The sequence below is a fragment of the Salvelinus alpinus genome, chromosome 36 (genome assembly GCF_045679555.1).
Source record: "Salvelinus alpinus chromosome 36, SLU_Salpinus.1, whole genome shotgun sequence".
Taxonomy (NCBI): Eukaryota; Metazoa; Chordata; class Actinopteri; order Salmoniformes; family Salmonidae; genus Salvelinus; species Salvelinus alpinus.
Window position 1 is genome coordinate 15,276,146 of NC_092121.1, and position 15,943 is coordinate 15,292,088.

Sequence of the window (15,943 nt, forward strand, 5' to 3'; positions counted from 1 at the left end):
AGTGACAAGCGGTGTCCCCCTATAGTTGGCAGAGATTAAGAAGAAGTCTGAGCAGGAGGCGGGCTGTCTGGAGAGCGCAGAGGAGGGGAAGAAGAGGCTGCAGAGGGACCTGGAGGGGCTCGGCCAGCGGATGGAGGAGAAGTGCAGTGCCTTTGAGAAACTGGACAAGACCAAGACTCGTCTGCAGCAGGAGCTGGATGACATGGTGGTGGACCAGGACCACCTCAGACAGATCGTAACCAACCTGGAGAAGAAGCAGAAGAAGTTCGACCAGGTTAGTAGTAACACTAGCTAGGTTTCCATCTAATTAGTGGCAGATTTTCATGCAAATATTCAAAAATCTGCATAAAAACAATCTGCATTTTACCAGCAGAGATGTTTCCACCAAATTGACTTGTTGTGAATAAAAGGCTGTACGGGACGACATGGTGCACATAAAAATAACTTTTGTGGGTAAATTCCCATGTACCGAGGGAAACAAAGAAAGTTCCGTTAAATGGGTTTCCTTGGCATTTTAAACTCTAATGGTTTTGTCCTAATTTTTTGGGGGGGCGTTCTATAACGAATGTGCCTGCTCAGTCCTTGATACGGGCGCTTTAGCCTACAGCTCGCAGATACAGTGCGGGTAAGCTGCCTACAAAAGGTTATTATGGACAGGAAAGTTAAGATTTTTATTTGTTAAATGGCAGCCAGGCATCGACCATGTCACCAGAATAAAAGTAAGACCCTCAATATTTATTGGAAAGGAGCATCAAGCTCATTACTGTGCACTTTCACCACCCTGTGAAATTCATCCCAACTTATTTAATCTAACCTAGTAAACTGTATGCTTTCCTGAGTCATAGTGGGAGGACCACACGTCATCGCGTTACTCCAAGTTTACTTCGATATGCTGGTTACTATATCAATATTTGTGGATAAAGGGGTTTCACCATTTCTCGCATAATTAATTTTAGACACAAAAAGATCACATCTTGTCTAGTGTATTTTGAGTTGTCGGCAGATTTGCGGTTTCCATCAGGTCTGTCACTTTTTTTTTTTACCAGACATGTACTCGCATAAAGGTTCTAGGAAACCTAGTTACTGTCCACAATTTAATTCACTCAAACTGGGGGGGTTAAACTAGTTGGAAGGGTTGATTCTGAAGATCTGTAACTATTAGGGAAAAATCTGGGTCTTGAAGTATAGTATGACATTCCTCCATTTTACTTCTAGATGCTGGCTGAGGAGAAGACCATCTCATGCCGCTATGCTGAGGAGAGGGACAAGGCTGAGGCTGAGGCCAGGGAAAAGGAGACCCGGGCCCTGGCTCTGACCCGCGAGCTGGAATCCCTCATTGACATGAAGGATGAGATGGACCGCGCCAACAAGCTGCTCCGTGCTGAGATGGAGGACCTGGTCTCCTCCAAGGACGACGTTGGCAAGAGTGTAAGACAGCCTAGTGTCACTTTTTTTTTGGGGGGGGGGGGGGGGTTGAATTGTTCTAGGTAGAAATCAATTCAAATCCTCTGTTTTCATACGGGTCCCAAATTCCTATTTCTCATCACAATCTCTACTATTCTCCTTCAGGTACACGAGCTGGAGAAGTCCAAGCGTGGCATGGAGCAGCAGCTGGAGGAGATGAGGACTCAGCTGGAGGAGCTGGAGGACGAGCTGCAGGCCACGGAGGACGCCAAGCTGCGTCTGGAGGTCAACATGCAGGCCATGAAGGCCCAATACGAGAGAGACCTGGCAGGACGAGATGAGATGGGCGAGGAGAAGAAGAGACAGCTGGTCAAACAGGTACACTAGTAGCTACAGGTTTGACTTTGCAGGTAGTGGTTCCTTACTGTGTTATTTGTCCACTGCATGATGGGACATGCAGTCCAGTGATTGAAAGCTTGAATCTCTCTGGTCCTCAGGTGCGGGAGATGGAGTTGGAGTTGGAGGATGAGAGGAAGCAGCGCTCTGTTGCCGTGGCAGCCCGTAAGAAGCTGGAGCTGGACCTGAAGGAGCTGGAGGCAGCCATCGACATGGCCAACAAGAACCGTGACGAGGCCCTCAAACAGCTAAAGAAGCTCCAGGTAACAACCAATTACATTATCACCAGCTTCTCACTAGTATGTTTTTATACCATGACCACATTCTAATCAAAATGCATGCAGATGGTGAATAGTTTGCTTGAAATATGCTTTGAACCTCTCCAGGCCCAGATGAAGGAGCTGCTGAGGGAGCTGGAGGACACTCGTATGTCCAGAGACGAGATCATGGCCCAGGCCAAGGAGAACGAGAAGAAGCTCAAGAGCATGGAGGCCGACATGATCCAGATGACAGAGGTCAGTCTGCGCTGCTGCTGCCCTTCACCTGACCATCTCACACTAGTCTCTCGTTTTATTCTCACCTGACACCTCGCCCTCCCAAACAATACAAAACCTACTTCTGTAACTCTTTATAAATCCTACTGTGAGAAACTGTATTTGCACATAACTCAAACTTTTGCACAAATCCTCCACTGGAATCATGATTAATGTGGAAAGGTAGTTATGAGAGCTTATCTCAAGTTAGGATTTGTCCCACGCACACGCTTTGGTTCTTACACACACTGACACCCCCCCCCAGGAGCTGGCTTCTGCAGAGCGTGTAAAGAGACAGGCCCAGCAAGAGAGAGACGAGCTGCAGGATGAGATCAACAACCAGGCCGCCAAGAAGTAGGAACCATTTTCATTTTCTTTCATAACCTACTGTTTATCTCTGCTTCCAATGACCCAAACGTCTATCCCTTGCTCTCTTACCTCATCCTTTCTTTCCCAACTTTCCTCTTCCACTCAGTGCACTGATTGCCGAGGAGAAAAGGAGACTGGAGGCTCGTATCGCACAGCTGGAGGAGGAGCTGGAGGAGGAGCAGTGCAACACTGAGCTGGTCAACGATAGGCTGAAGAGAGCTCTGCTGCAGGTAGGACAGCAATTGACTTTCATGCCCCATGTGTACAGACTGGGATAGTGTACTTCTAATGATAAGGTGGGTCAGGCAGTTTAACCCCCTGTCTCTGTCAGACTGACCAGATGACTGTGGAGCTGACGGCAGAGCGCAGTACCTCCCAGCGCCTGGAGGGGGCCCGCTCCCAGGTGGAGCGCCAGAACAAGGAGCTGAAGCTGAAGCTGCAGGAGCTGGAGGGAACCGTCAAGTCCAAGTACAAGGCCACTATTGCCGCCCTGGAGGCCAAGATCGCCCAGCTGGAGGAGCAGGTGGACATCGAGACCAGGTGAGTGGGTCTGAGCCTGACCTTAGACCACCTGCATCCTCATTCAGATAACCCACATCTCCTGTGCTCTCCATAATGCAAAGAAAATAACTGAAATTGCAGCATGGGTGAGATCAGATGGTGAAAATCCCACAAGCCAAGTAGAAGTTTCAGCCTGTCCATGTGACCCAAATGTGTCTTTCCACAGGGAGAGGCAGCAGGCGTCCAAGCTGGTGCGCCGCACAGAGAAGAAGCTAAAGGAGGTCGTCCTCGCAGTGGACGACGAGAGACGCAACACAGAGCAGTACAAAGACCAGGTCAGGGCTCGGAAAACAAGCTTCAACACAAGCCCAACAGCTTTACACCAGCAAACTTAGTCTCTATTTCCCCCTATTTTGAAAGTATGTGAATGATTTAATGGACTACATTTATATAAAGCTTTCACACTACATCTCTTTGTACTTTACATTGTCTTGGAACTCACCCTATCCACCACCTATATGTAGCATCCACCTTGGTACTTGATGCTAATGCTTGTGTGTGTGTGTACACAGTCGGACAAGCTGAACTCTCGTATGAAGCAGCTGAAGAGGCAGCTTGAGGAGTCTGAGGAGGAGGCCCAAAGAGCCAACGCCAACCGAAGGAAACTGCAAAGGGAGCTGGAGGACGCCACCGAGTCAGCTGATGCCATGAACCGCGAAGTCAGCACCCTCAAGAGCAAGCTCAGGTACGTACACCTCCATTCCCCAACCGGACTAAATGCTGATGCACTGACTCGGTTGTAAATGAAGCCGTCTGTACAAGCACCCTACACAGCATACTTGCATTTACAATGTATGTTTCAATCACATTCCCTCTGAGGATATATGATCAGTAATGTAGCAGAGGGCCTCTTTTTTTTGGCCCTCCATGGTATGTGCTGCCTCCATGGTATGTGCTGTGCCCTAGTCACGATCTCTCTGCCTTAATCACTGATCTCTACCATCTCTGTTCCAGGCGTGGGGACCTCCCCTTCACCATGCGCCGCATTGTCAGCCGCGCAGGCATTGAGAGCGATGAGGAGAGCGAGCCCAAGAGCGAGACCCCTGAGCCCAAGCCTGAATGAACAGCCAGTGTTCCCTGCTGTCCATAGGATTGAACTGCAACAGTCATGGAACACACACAAACTCACACATACCACTTAAAGTAACGCATGCACTTAGAGGGACACAAACATCATGATACTGTATGATTTAGAGGCAGTAAATATACTTCACAGCCAAACCTCAGTCTCTCTTTTTAATGGGAGACTTGACAATCTATGTACACTTATATTCCATACAAGCCAATACAACAGTACTTCAGACAATCACCACACTGACATAACTCATACAAACTTGTGGCCCAAATTTATTTTCTCCTGCTTCATTCTCTGGGGAAAAAATTAATGATATTTTTGTAAGGAAACATTCCATTAGAAATAGTATTTTTTTGGGATCTTTTTCTAACTGAAGCAAGAACGAACGAAATGAAGAAGGATTACTCGAAGGGGACCAAAGTAATATCGCAATCTATAGATTTGTATTTTATGCTAAAGTTTTTATAATGGTTAAGTATGAAAGTACTACACGTCTATTATGGCTCTCGCTCGCTCTCACCTCAGTTTATAATGGAGGTTTATGTGCTCAATTGTACCGTATTAATTTGGCTGCGGATAGTACTTAAAACATGAATATGCTTTTGGGCTTAAGAAAATTATATATCTATAGACACACACACAGAATTAGAGAAACGCATTCATGTACAAACATTTGATTTGTGCTGACAAACATTGTCTTATTTTTGCACTGAGATGTATGACTCTGGATTAGAAATGATAGACCACTGCATTGGTGCATTAAATTGAAGACATTGATAGACGGCAGATGCACTTCAAACAAGAAAAGACTAATTCAGAGTAACTGCAACTGTATTCATGCCAACACACACTAAAGCCTTACAGTCAAATTCTACTGTTCAAGGTTGTTATTTCCTGGATCCACGTATTTCTTTACTACTATCAATGTTTTTATTGATGCGCAGGGCGACGGTTACGGGGTGGTGGGGTACTTTATTACTCACGACACGCTGTATTCTCAGAGCACTGCTTGGCGGGGTATAGGGGTGGTTGAACAGAATAAAGCATGTTGTTGGGATGAGTGGGACGTTGTTAAATTTTGCAGCGCCGTGGTCTAACACATCACATGATATCCTGTTGGCATCTTTTTACTTTCTCTGACAGGAAGATGACTCCCTGTTGAAATGCCTGGCCAGGTGTTAATCACATGTATTTAAGGGATCAGGTGAGGTAGATGAGTGAAGGTGCTTTAGGTCTGGGTGAACTGACCCCTGCAGGCTGTGCTCAGGGTTGCCTTTTTTGCTCACACTGCTGGGAAGTGAGAGGAATTTGTTATTATTAATTATGGATAACAGACAAAGGATCTCTCTCTCGCACTTGGAAGCAAAAAAGAAAAGATTAAAAAGAAATCTCAATTTTGTACTGTTCATTTTCTCTGCAGCTCTGAAAAAATGAAATCTTGAGTTGTGAATTGTTGGTATTATTGCAATAAAGATGGCTTTCTAAACTGCAACCATTGACTCCTGAGAATTTTTGTCTATTAAAGGGGCAATCAGCAGTTAATACAATAAAAAAATATATATATTTTTACCTTGCTACGTTCATTTTACTTATTGATTCTTAAAGAATATAACTTACAAAATCCTTATGAACTTAGTTCAAAGTAAATGTAAACAAACAAATGGCCTCGAAACATGGTTAAAACTAAAAAAAGTTATCATGGATGGTCAGTCCTTGCATCCATAGCTTTGTCTATGAATTTGAGTGGTTACATTCCTCCAGTCCCATCCCTCAGCTGTTTACTGAAACGGGCTGGGATTTCGCGTTAATGTTTCAACTGCTGATTGCCGCTTTAAACTGGCAATACACTAGACTATCTGATCTAATATTGTCCTGTAGTCTTTAATTTTTTGCATCGTGATCTCAGACATGACCACAAGAGGACAGTCTTGAATCTGAACAAATTCCAATTGAAATGGTTCCCCAGGACAAACGGCATAATAATGAAGCAAGTCTAAACCGGTTTAAACAGAATATTGGACACAAAGATGGACAGATTTGGGTGAGAACTGAATGTCGTTTTTATATTGTATTAATACAACGGCCTATTGTAAGCTACAATATTTCAGCGAATGGCCTTTGCTTGTTAATCATTGTTTAATCAAATAATTACAGATGCCTGTTTCTGTTGATTACGTCTTTTGTCCATTCTCCAGTTCTATGCTTTGCCCTATGCATTTATAAATGTGCGTTTCTATTCTCATTGTGCACGTTTTGTAACTAACTTGTCTTCGGGTTGTGCTCTCATTCTAATTAATTGAAATACTATTAGACGTAAGATTTTCGGTATAAATGTTTTGTTGGACTGGGAAACGCTTCTGACAACTGTCTGGTTCATGATTGTTAGGGTTTTGTATTAGAGGTTCCTAGTCGTTGATTCTGGTACTTTCAAATTGGAAACTCAGAGCTCATGTTTCCAAGTCAGAGTTTCCTAGTTCCCGACTAGCACGAGAACGAGGCATGAACTCCAAAATTCTTGCGTGGGAATCCTGAGATGCATATGGTTCCAAAGAAGATCACTGTAGGCCTCTGTTTATCATGATTGAAAAGGATCTAGTGTGAGACCTGTGATAAATGTTGCTCATATTTGTTAAAATTAACATAAATATGTTTAACTACCTTGAATGTTTGTCGACATGTACTTTCGAGGTTGACATGGGAGTGCAAATTCATTCCAGTCGGTCTTTCCTGTACTGTCCTGATTCTGCAACAGTTCTAGAACCTCCCTCAGTTCTATAATCACTCCTGTCCAGTCCCGTGCTAAAATTTGGCTGAATGAGTGTGCAACTAGTCATTCAGTGATGTCTGTGTTAAATTAACAATAGTCATTAATTGTATTAATCTGCTTCAATGTATATAATGTGTGCTGAGTCACTTGACTCTCAAAATCAGTCACATAGATGTATGCCGATTTGAGATGTCTGTCTGTACCCATTTAAAGTAATGTCTTGAAATGACAGAACATATTCCATAAAAAATGTATATCAAGATTTAAGGGTCTGGAGTCTGGACACATTGTTAAACCCAGTCCTGGACTTAAAAGCACTTTAAAACTTAATTTGGCCACCTGTGCCTCCTCAAAAAGTATTGAGAGCATGATGCTTCAGGCCCCACCCTCCACATATACACGCATGTTCACACCACACACAGAGACATATACACACACTCACACAGATGTGCACACACACACTCATGAGAAACATGTGCAGGGTGTATGTAATGCTAATGTGCTGGGTGGTGTTCTTTGATTAGTTAATAAGTAACTGTGTGTCTTAAATGGGAACCATAGTGTGAGTCAGATGATTCCTACATTGGGTCTGTGCTGTGGTGAGTGCCCCAACCCCTCAGAGGCAGTGCAGCTCTCCAGTATCTGCTGTAAGGGACACACTCTATCAACATTGCAAAACACCAGTGCTGTAAGTTACAGCCTGTAACATTCTATATCAGTTTTGAAAGGTTATTCTGTCTGTGTTATGTAATAGGTTGCGCAGCTGAAATGCCCATTCAGGAAATCTTCATCTTCTCTGTAATCTCTTGTGCAGGAGCGTTGGGAAAAGTTGAATGGACTGTGGCAGAGTAAGGACTGAGAAAGTGATTCAAAAAGAGGAAAAGACGAAAGAGAATTTTGATCATACAAGTACAACATTATTGGATTGGAATTTCTTCTCAACTTTCAAAATAACCATGGAACTGTCTCTGGTGAGTGGGATTTTTTATAGATCATTTAGTATTTGATGGTGAAAGTCTGAAGGACAATAATTCTAGAGTAACTTCAGTGACTGTTGTACAGTGAATAGCTGAGTATGTTTTATTGATGTGGTTTCAGTGGTCTAAAGGCTTGGGTTATAATATTTAATATCTCAGTTAAGATTTCACATGCATTTTATGTCAGGCTGTGATTTTGGATCAGGGTACCCAGGCCTACTTTCTCAATCCAGCCCCTATGTTAATCACATTACCATCCTGTGACATAGTTGATTGACCCAGTTGTCCTTACCCCTCCTCTAACCTGCTGGAAGTTTCAGGCCACTTTCATACTATGCACTTTCTCAGGCTGTTCTAGAATATTCAATGTTTTCTGTGTTTACAAGTTCTCTATTGTCCTCTGCCCTGAAGTAGGTCAAACTCCCGGGTGCCACCTTAAATCTTTATAGACATGCCAAACAAGTGAGCAAGGCTTTGCCAAGCCTCCACTGTGCCAACACTGCCATTGGTCAACAAGCACTGTTGGTGGGCTGTTGCCATAGCACCCTCATTAAGGGAGGGACAGGGACATGTTGAGAAAGTGTGGGTTTCAAGTCCCAGTGAAGGAGTACAGGTTGTCAATGTCACATCACAGTACAGTAACTACCAAGTAATTTACCAGAGCTGAGGACATTGAAATGTACTAGAATTCATGCCCAGTGATAAGGAAATAAAAACACTTTTACACATAAGTACTAGTTCTAGAGCAGCACATACCCTAAGCACATACGCTCTAGAATGTAAACCGTGATAAGTTGTTTTATGGAAGCCAGAACATACAAAAACATGCGCATGCGCTCATACACACACACTGACATTTACAATGTATGACGCATGGCATTTTGCAGAGATGTGCATTAGCTGGAAGCAGAAAGATGAGGGGTAGAGTAGGAGAAGCAGCATTGAGAGGTTGTGTGTGTGAGAGAGTGAAAACATACGCCAGTGGATTAAGCTGCTTTGTGAAGGGAAACTGAGGAAAGCTTATAGAGAAGTGAAGAGAGGGATGGAGGCTTTTGCCCTGACAACCCACCACAGTTCATAACAGCTTAGCCAGAGAGGGGAAGAAAACAGGGACAAATGCAGGAAAAACAGGATCAGCCACTGAAAAGTAGCCCGGGGAAGGTAGGGATGTGGGCTGTAGGAGGGATGTGTGTGTTGTTTTGTATATTGTGTGTGTGGCGTCTTATTTGTGAAAATTGGAGTGACTGGGTATGGTGAATATGATGCTTTTTCTGCAGTCATCCAGTTCTTTGTTGATGTTTGTGTTGGCAGATTGTTTAGAGAACTAAGCATGCCAATTATGATAATGCATTATAACACATACCTGATGTAGGGTGACACTTGCAGGGAGGGGAATAGTGTGCGTGTTCATGGGTTGGTGCATCTTAGTTTTTCAATGGAGAGTCCTTTGCCCTTTTGCCTGTTCTCTTCGTGGTCCCATGTTAAATTTACACACAATTTTTCAATCATTGCTTTGTGTTGTAGTCACTCATATTCTTGAGTCTGAATATTTGTTTTTACTACTTGTGTGGGTATTTATGTAATGTGAATTACTGTAGCGAGTGTATGTGCATTTGTCCTATTTCCCAGGACTCACTCCGCCTGGAGCTTTCCATCGTAAACAATCATAAGGCCCATCATGCTTTGGGCTCTCACTGAAGAGCACTCTACCGTGACTGGTGTGTGATCGGTGTTATCACTCTCCCTTCCTCCCCTCTCTGCTTGTCTCTCCCTTCAGGCTCACCCGGCTCTCAAAGCCTTTATGTGTGGCTCTCTCAGTGGAACATGCTCCACCCTGCTCTTCCAGCCTCTGGACCTGGTCAAGACCCGCCTGCAGACCCTTCACAGCAACATGCAGCCTGGGTGAGTAGCCTTCAGCTGGCTCAGTCAATACCTCTACAACATAGTCCACATACTTCCACATAGTAATCAGGTGAGGTTACGTTTGTAGTAAGTTTTCTGGCTCTAGATTACAGTCTTGTCCTAGACCATGAGACCCACTAGCATTGCATTACTCTATTGACTCGCCTCATTGACTAAGCAATATTGTAGATTGTAGATCTGAACATTGAGAGTCCAAAGAGTCATAAAACTCATGCTGGTTCCACATGGCCCGCATGCTAGTACCAACTCAAAGTCACGTCAGCTATTTTGAAATGAAGCGTAGTTGCAAAATAACTTTTGGGTCGTTTCATAGGACAGTGTGTTAATACGGCTTTCTCTCTCTTTTACGCTCTTTCAGTTCAGCAAGAGTGGGGATGGTGACTGTGTTCTTAAGTGTTGTACGGACAGAGAAGCTCATAGGACTTTGGAAGGGGGTCTCACCAGTAAGTTGGCCTCTCTTTATGATCAATAATATAAATAGAAACACATTGTGTTGAATCTGTGTGTTGAGTATATGACTCTGACAGCATGTCTGCTCTGCTTCCTCCTCCAGTCATTTGTGCGGACCATCCCCGGCGTAGGGATCTACTTCAGCACCTACTACTCTCTGAAGCAGCACTACTTCCTGGAGCAGGGCCCCGGGGCCATGGAGTCTGTGCTGCTGGGAGCTGGGGCCAGGACTGTGGCAGGGGTCTGCATGCTACCTGTCACTGTCATTAAGACTCGCTTTGAGGTATGTTCAGGTAGAGAGATGGAGGGGCAGGAAGGAGAAAATAAATACTTTTCTATATACTGTATGATTACAGTAACTACATGAGTACTGTTTAATGTGTGGGTGTTTACTGTAGTGTCTGTTGTTGTTTCAGAGTGGCAGGTATAACTATGTGAGCGTGGCAGGGGCTTTGCGCAGTGTGTGTCAAACAGAGGGACCCAGAGCTCTGTTCTCAGGGCTGACCGCCACCCTCCTCAGAGATGCTCCCTTCTCAGGCCTCTATGTCATGTTCTACAGCCAGGGCAAGAACACTCTGCCACAGGGTCAGTATCAGGACATCGGACATACACTATGCTCAACACTGGTATATGTTTCACTAGTGTGCGATCACTTTGAAGTGTCAGTATGGGGACGCCGATGACATAAACATAGAGCAGTAGTACTGGTTACACTAGTAGCCACATTTGATAACTTTGACGTATCTGTCTCAATGTGAATTGTTTGGTGTGGAGTGGAATTTATAGTGTCTCTCTGTTTCTTCCTCCCAGAGATAAGCACGTCTCCCTACGCGCCCCTGGCTAACTTCAGCTGTGGGATTCTGGCCGGGGTCCTGGCTTCCCTGGTCACCCAGCCAGCTGACGTGGTCAAAACCCACGTCCAAGTCAGCCCACATCTGTACAGGAGGACTGCAGACGCTGTGCGATACATTTACAATGTAACTATCTCTCTGGGTATTTTATTGAATACAGCGTTGTCACTATGCTTAGGGCAATAGCACTGTTATAATATACTGACGTTGTTCGTATGTGGGTCAGGCTAAACTGTTGTCTGTATGTGTTTATATACTGATCTCTAGCCTGCACACAGTGTCACACTGTGTAATAAAACATATGGGTTGATTAATAGTAGTTGACATGTGCCATTCTTTCTCTCAGGAGCACGGGTTTCAAGGGTTCTTCCGGGGTGGGGTGCCACGTTCTCTGAGGAGGACCATGATTGCTGCCATGGCATGGACGGTGTATGAACAGCTGATGGCCCGCATGGGGCTCAAGTCCTGAGGAGGGATGACAAAAAGGAGGGATGACAAGAAGAAGGGATGACAAGTCCTGAAGAGAGAGAATGAAATGAGGAACGTGTGTGGACCGAGGAAGAAAGTGAAAGTCAAGTCACCGAGGACAAACCAGGACAGTGAGGAGTGCCCTGGAAGGCACTGCTGTGTTTGTGTCTTAAGACTGCCTAGTTGTGAGAGTGTGCCAATGGACTTCTTCACTGACATACAGTATTCTGCCATAACATTATTAACACATTGCAAAGATATGATACCTCAAGGACTGGTATCCATATTTTGACAGAAAGATGGGGACTAGTAGTTTTATTAAAATGTCTGTATATTTGAATGGATTGCAATAGTTTTGCATTGCACAATATTGTCTGACTTCATTGTATGTGAGGCTACACCAAACAAGACTTTAATTTATTTATTCTACCGGGCTACTTTCAAAATTCTATATTGCACTATAAGTCGTATAATATTGTTGGTCTCTAACTAACCACTGGACTCCCAGCCAAACTTGACTGTTTAAGCTACTCCAGGCTTTAGATATATATCCCACTGTAGAATTCTACAATGTCAGGTACAGTTGAAGTCGGAATTTTACATACACTTAGGTTGGAGTCATTAAAACTCGTTTTTTAACCAATCCACAAATGTCTTGTTAACAAACTATAGTTTTGGCAAGTCGGTTAGGACATCTACTTTGTGCATGACACAAGTAATCTTTCCAACAATTGTTTACAGACAGATTATTTAACTTGTAATTCACTGTATCACAATTCCAGTGGGTCAGAAGTTTATATACACTAACTTGACTGTGCCTTTAAACAGCTTGGAAAATTCCAGAAAATGTCATGGCTTTAGAAGCTTCTGATAGGCTAATTGACATAATTTCAGTCAATTGGAGGTGTACCTGTGGATGTATTTCAAGGCCTACCTTCAAACTCAGTGCCTCTTTGCTTGACATCATGGGAAAATCAAAAGAAAAAAACCTCAGAAAAAAATTTGTAGACCTCCACAAGTCTGGTTCATCCTTGGGAGCAATTTCCAAACGCCTGAAGGTACCACGTTCATCTGTACAAACAATAGTACACAAGTATAAATACCATGGGAACACGCAGCCGTCATACCGCTCAGGAAGGAGACACGTTCTGTCTCCTAGAGATGAACGTACTTTGGTGCGAAAAGTGCAAATCAATCCCAGAACAACAGTAAAGAACCTTGAGAAGATGCAAGGAGGAAACAGGTACAAAAGTAACTATATCCAACAGTAAAACGAGTCCTATATCGACATAACCTGAAAGGCCCTCAGCAAGGAAGAAGCCACTGCTCCAAAACTGCCATAAAAAGCCTGACTATGGTTTGCAACTGCACATGGGGACAAAGATCGTACTTTTTGGAGAAATGTCCTCTGGTTTGATGAAACAAAAATAGAACTGTTTGAGGAAAAGTGGGAGGCTTGCAAGCCGAAAAACACCATCCCAACCATGAAGCACGGGGGTGGTAGCATCATGTTGTGGGGGTGCTTTGCTGCAGGAGGGACTGGTGCACTTCACAAAATAGATGGCATTATGAGGCAGGAAAATGATGTGGATATATTGAAGCAGTATCTCAAGACATCAGTCAGGAAGTTAAAGCTTGGTCGCAAATGGGTCTTCCAAATGGACAATGACCCCAAGCATACTTCCAAAGTTGTGGCAAAATGGCTTAAGAACAAAGTCAAGGTATTGGAGTGGCCATCACAAAGCCCTGACCTCAATCCTATAGAACATTTGTGGGTAGAACTGAAAAAGCATGTGCGAGCAACGAGGCCTACAAATCTGACTCAGTTACACCAGCGCTGTCAGGAGGAATGGGCCAAAATTCACCCAACTTATTGTGGGAAGCATGTGGAAGGCTACCTGAAACATTTGACCCAAGTTAAACAATTTAAAGGAAATGCTACCAAATACTAATTGAGTGTATGTAAACTTCTGACCCACTAGGAATATGATGAAAGAAATAAAAGCTGAAATAAATCATTCTCTCTACTATTATTCTGACATTTCACATTCTTAAAATAAAGTTGTGATCCTAACTGACCTAAAACAGGGATTTTTTACTTAGGATTAAATGTCAGGAATTGTGAAAAACTGAGTTTAAATGTATTTGACTAAAGTGTATGTAAACATCCGACTTCAACTGTACCTGTTTTCTCTAGACTTTAGCACAACTTGTATCTGCTTGTCTTTAAATTGAAGGTAAAGAACACTAATTGCTTAACATACTGATCCTTAGCTGGAAATACACTTTAACCACTTCCATAATCTAAAACCCTGGACTGTCTCATGCCGCAGTGAGTCTGCCTGCCTTCCCTTTGTGCCAAGCTATTGCCACTGTTCTAAGATATTATTCTGGTAGAGATGTTGTAACATATAATAAGCTTTGCTTGCTGTCCATTTGAGCTGTACAGTTGATTGGCCTTAAAAGGGTATTATAATTGTTCATGTTTTCATATTTGATATAATTTATTACTGTTTATTGTAATGGTGAATAATTATGCTGTTGTGTTGAAGATAACATTTGACATTTTTTTTAAAGAAAATGTATAAAAGTATATAAGAATACATGAGTCTGCTATTATTCGTTAAAGAAGGCATTTGCTTTGTGAATGTCCTGGGGACTTTGAGTAGCAACCACCTATGTATTCTCCACAGCAAGTTTACACACAAGTCTACGACCTCAATAAACTCCTAATCTGTGTCAAACTCACTTCATATGTCAGTGTTCCCTATCTAATTATGAAAGCAAAGGCCACCGTGACACATGCTATCACTGCAGTCCTTGATATAAGGTTTCTGATGAGAATAGTTGATTAGGTTGGAACTGGGTGTCATGTCATTAAGATAAAAAAATAACCACAAAGTTCAACAAGTTTCCAATAGGTTAACAGTTTGTTTTACATAATGAGTCAGACATGTAATGCACAAACAATTAAATATGACTCATACTTAGCTAATAACATATGAAATATGGTATACTTAGCTAATAACATATTAAATATGGCATACTTAGCTAATAACATACGAAATATGGCATACTTAGCTAATAACATGGTTTAATTGTACAAGGTTTCTAGATGAAAAAATAATCAAATACAGAAATAGCCAAGAAGCAAACTGGTTCAGATCAGTATAGCCTAATGCCTTACTTTTGATTGACTCTTGCCTGTCACTCTCCTTATCATTAACTATCCCTTTGATGTCACAACCCTGCCCCCTTCTCCCAGTCTTATGTCTGACAGCTCTGTGATAAGCATATTATCATCATGCACTGCTATTACTGTTGGTAGGTATAATGGCTGTGTATAAGGTGAAATTAAAATTAAACCTACCTCCGGTATTGCCGTACTAATGTTGGAACTGAGAATGACCCATGTACTAGAAACATCCACTGCTCCCAAGTACTGTGTGGGCTTTTCATATTACCTCTTTGAATAACGAGGGCAATGTTGGGTTGTAGGTGTAGTTATTAACGCTCTGAGACCAACTGTCATGTGATTTATGGGCCATATAAGTAGGGCATTGCTGGAACATGTGTCTGGACTAAGCTGAGCTGCCTGCGTGTCAGCCTGTCTCTCTCACAGTGACCCCCTACCCACCGCCTCAGCCAGGATTCAGTATGTCATGTGTCATTTCATTTCCTTCTGAGGACACATGGGTTGCAGTGGTGGAAAGGTTCCCCAAGGCACTAATGTCATGTCACTTTCTGTTGTTTCACAGAGTGTGGAGAGAGAAAGGGAAGAGAAAAGGGAGAAAACGAGGTGTAAAGGGATGCATGACAGACACAGTATTAGGCAAGACTGCCTTTTCTTGTGCACCAGACGCATGGAATAATCTGAAATCCATGCTTCATCTAGATATGTTAGTGCCACTGAATTAATTTAAAATATTGATGGGAGACTGTTACAGAGGAGTGTAAATGCTTTTTTTTTTAGACTGGATCACTACTGTGATTATTATTATTATTATTATTTGACCATGCTGGTCATTTATGAACATTTGAACATCTGGCCATGTTCTGTTATAATCTCCACCCGGCACAGCCAGAAGAGGACTGGCCACCCCTCATAGCCTGGTTCCTCTCTAGGTTTCTTCCTAGGTTTTGGCCTTTCTAGGGAGTTTTTCCTAGCC

At 43.1% G+C, this 15,943-nt stretch overlaps 2 protein-coding genes across 9 annotated transcripts in view; both read left to right on the top strand.

Moving 5' to 3' along the window:
- LOC139565102 (myosin-9-like) overlaps nt 1-5,830 on the top strand; it is a 31,395-nt gene extending 25,565 nt beyond the window's left edge. For all 5 annotated transcript variants that reach the window (XM_071385184.1, XM_071385186.1, XM_071385185.1 and 2 more), the window contains 11 exons: nt 26-274; nt 1,216-1,428; nt 1,570-1,782; nt 1,902-2,063; nt 2,187-2,315; nt 2,599-2,687; nt 2,809-2,932; nt 3,034-3,242; nt 3,430-3,538; nt 3,776-3,948; nt 4,218-5,830. In XM_071385184.1, the coding sequence (XP_071241285.1) occupies nt 26-274; nt 1,216-1,428; nt 1,570-1,782; nt 1,902-2,063; nt 2,187-2,315; nt 2,599-2,687; nt 2,809-2,932; nt 3,034-3,242; nt 3,430-3,538; nt 3,776-3,948; nt 4,218-4,326 (1,779 nt within the window). In that variant the 3' untranslated portion in view covers nt 4,327-5,830. The remainder of the gene's footprint in view (nt 1-25; nt 275-1,215; nt 1,429-1,569; nt 1,783-1,901; nt 2,064-2,186; nt 2,316-2,598; nt 2,688-2,808; nt 2,933-3,033; nt 3,243-3,429; nt 3,539-3,775; nt 3,949-4,217) is intronic.
- A 436-nt stretch (nt 5,831-6,266) lies between these two features.
- On the top strand, nt 6,267-12,417 carry LOC139565103 (mitochondrial glycine transporter B-like). Of its 4 annotated transcripts, none has more exons than XM_071385188.1 (8): nt 6,267-6,379; nt 7,920-8,076; nt 9,860-9,984; nt 10,364-10,448; nt 10,559-10,738; nt 10,872-11,040; nt 11,266-11,432; nt 11,653-12,417. In XM_071385188.1, the coding sequence occupies exons 2-8, from the start codon at nt 7,939-7,941 to the stop codon at nt 11,773-11,775; spliced, it is 987 nt and encodes a 328-aa protein (XP_071241289.1). In that variant the 5' UTR covers nt 6,267-6,379; nt 7,920-7,938; the 3' UTR covers nt 11,776-12,417. The 4 variants fall into 4 exon arrangements, with proteins under 4 accessions (XP_071241289.1, XP_071241288.1, XP_071241290.1 ...); XM_071385187.1 differs by lacking the exon at nt 6,267-6,379 and adding an exon at nt 7,674-7,793; XM_071385189.1 differs by lacking the exon at nt 6,267-6,379 and adding an exon at nt 7,686-7,752.
- Nucleotides 12,418-15,943: the final 3,526 nt, after the last annotated feature.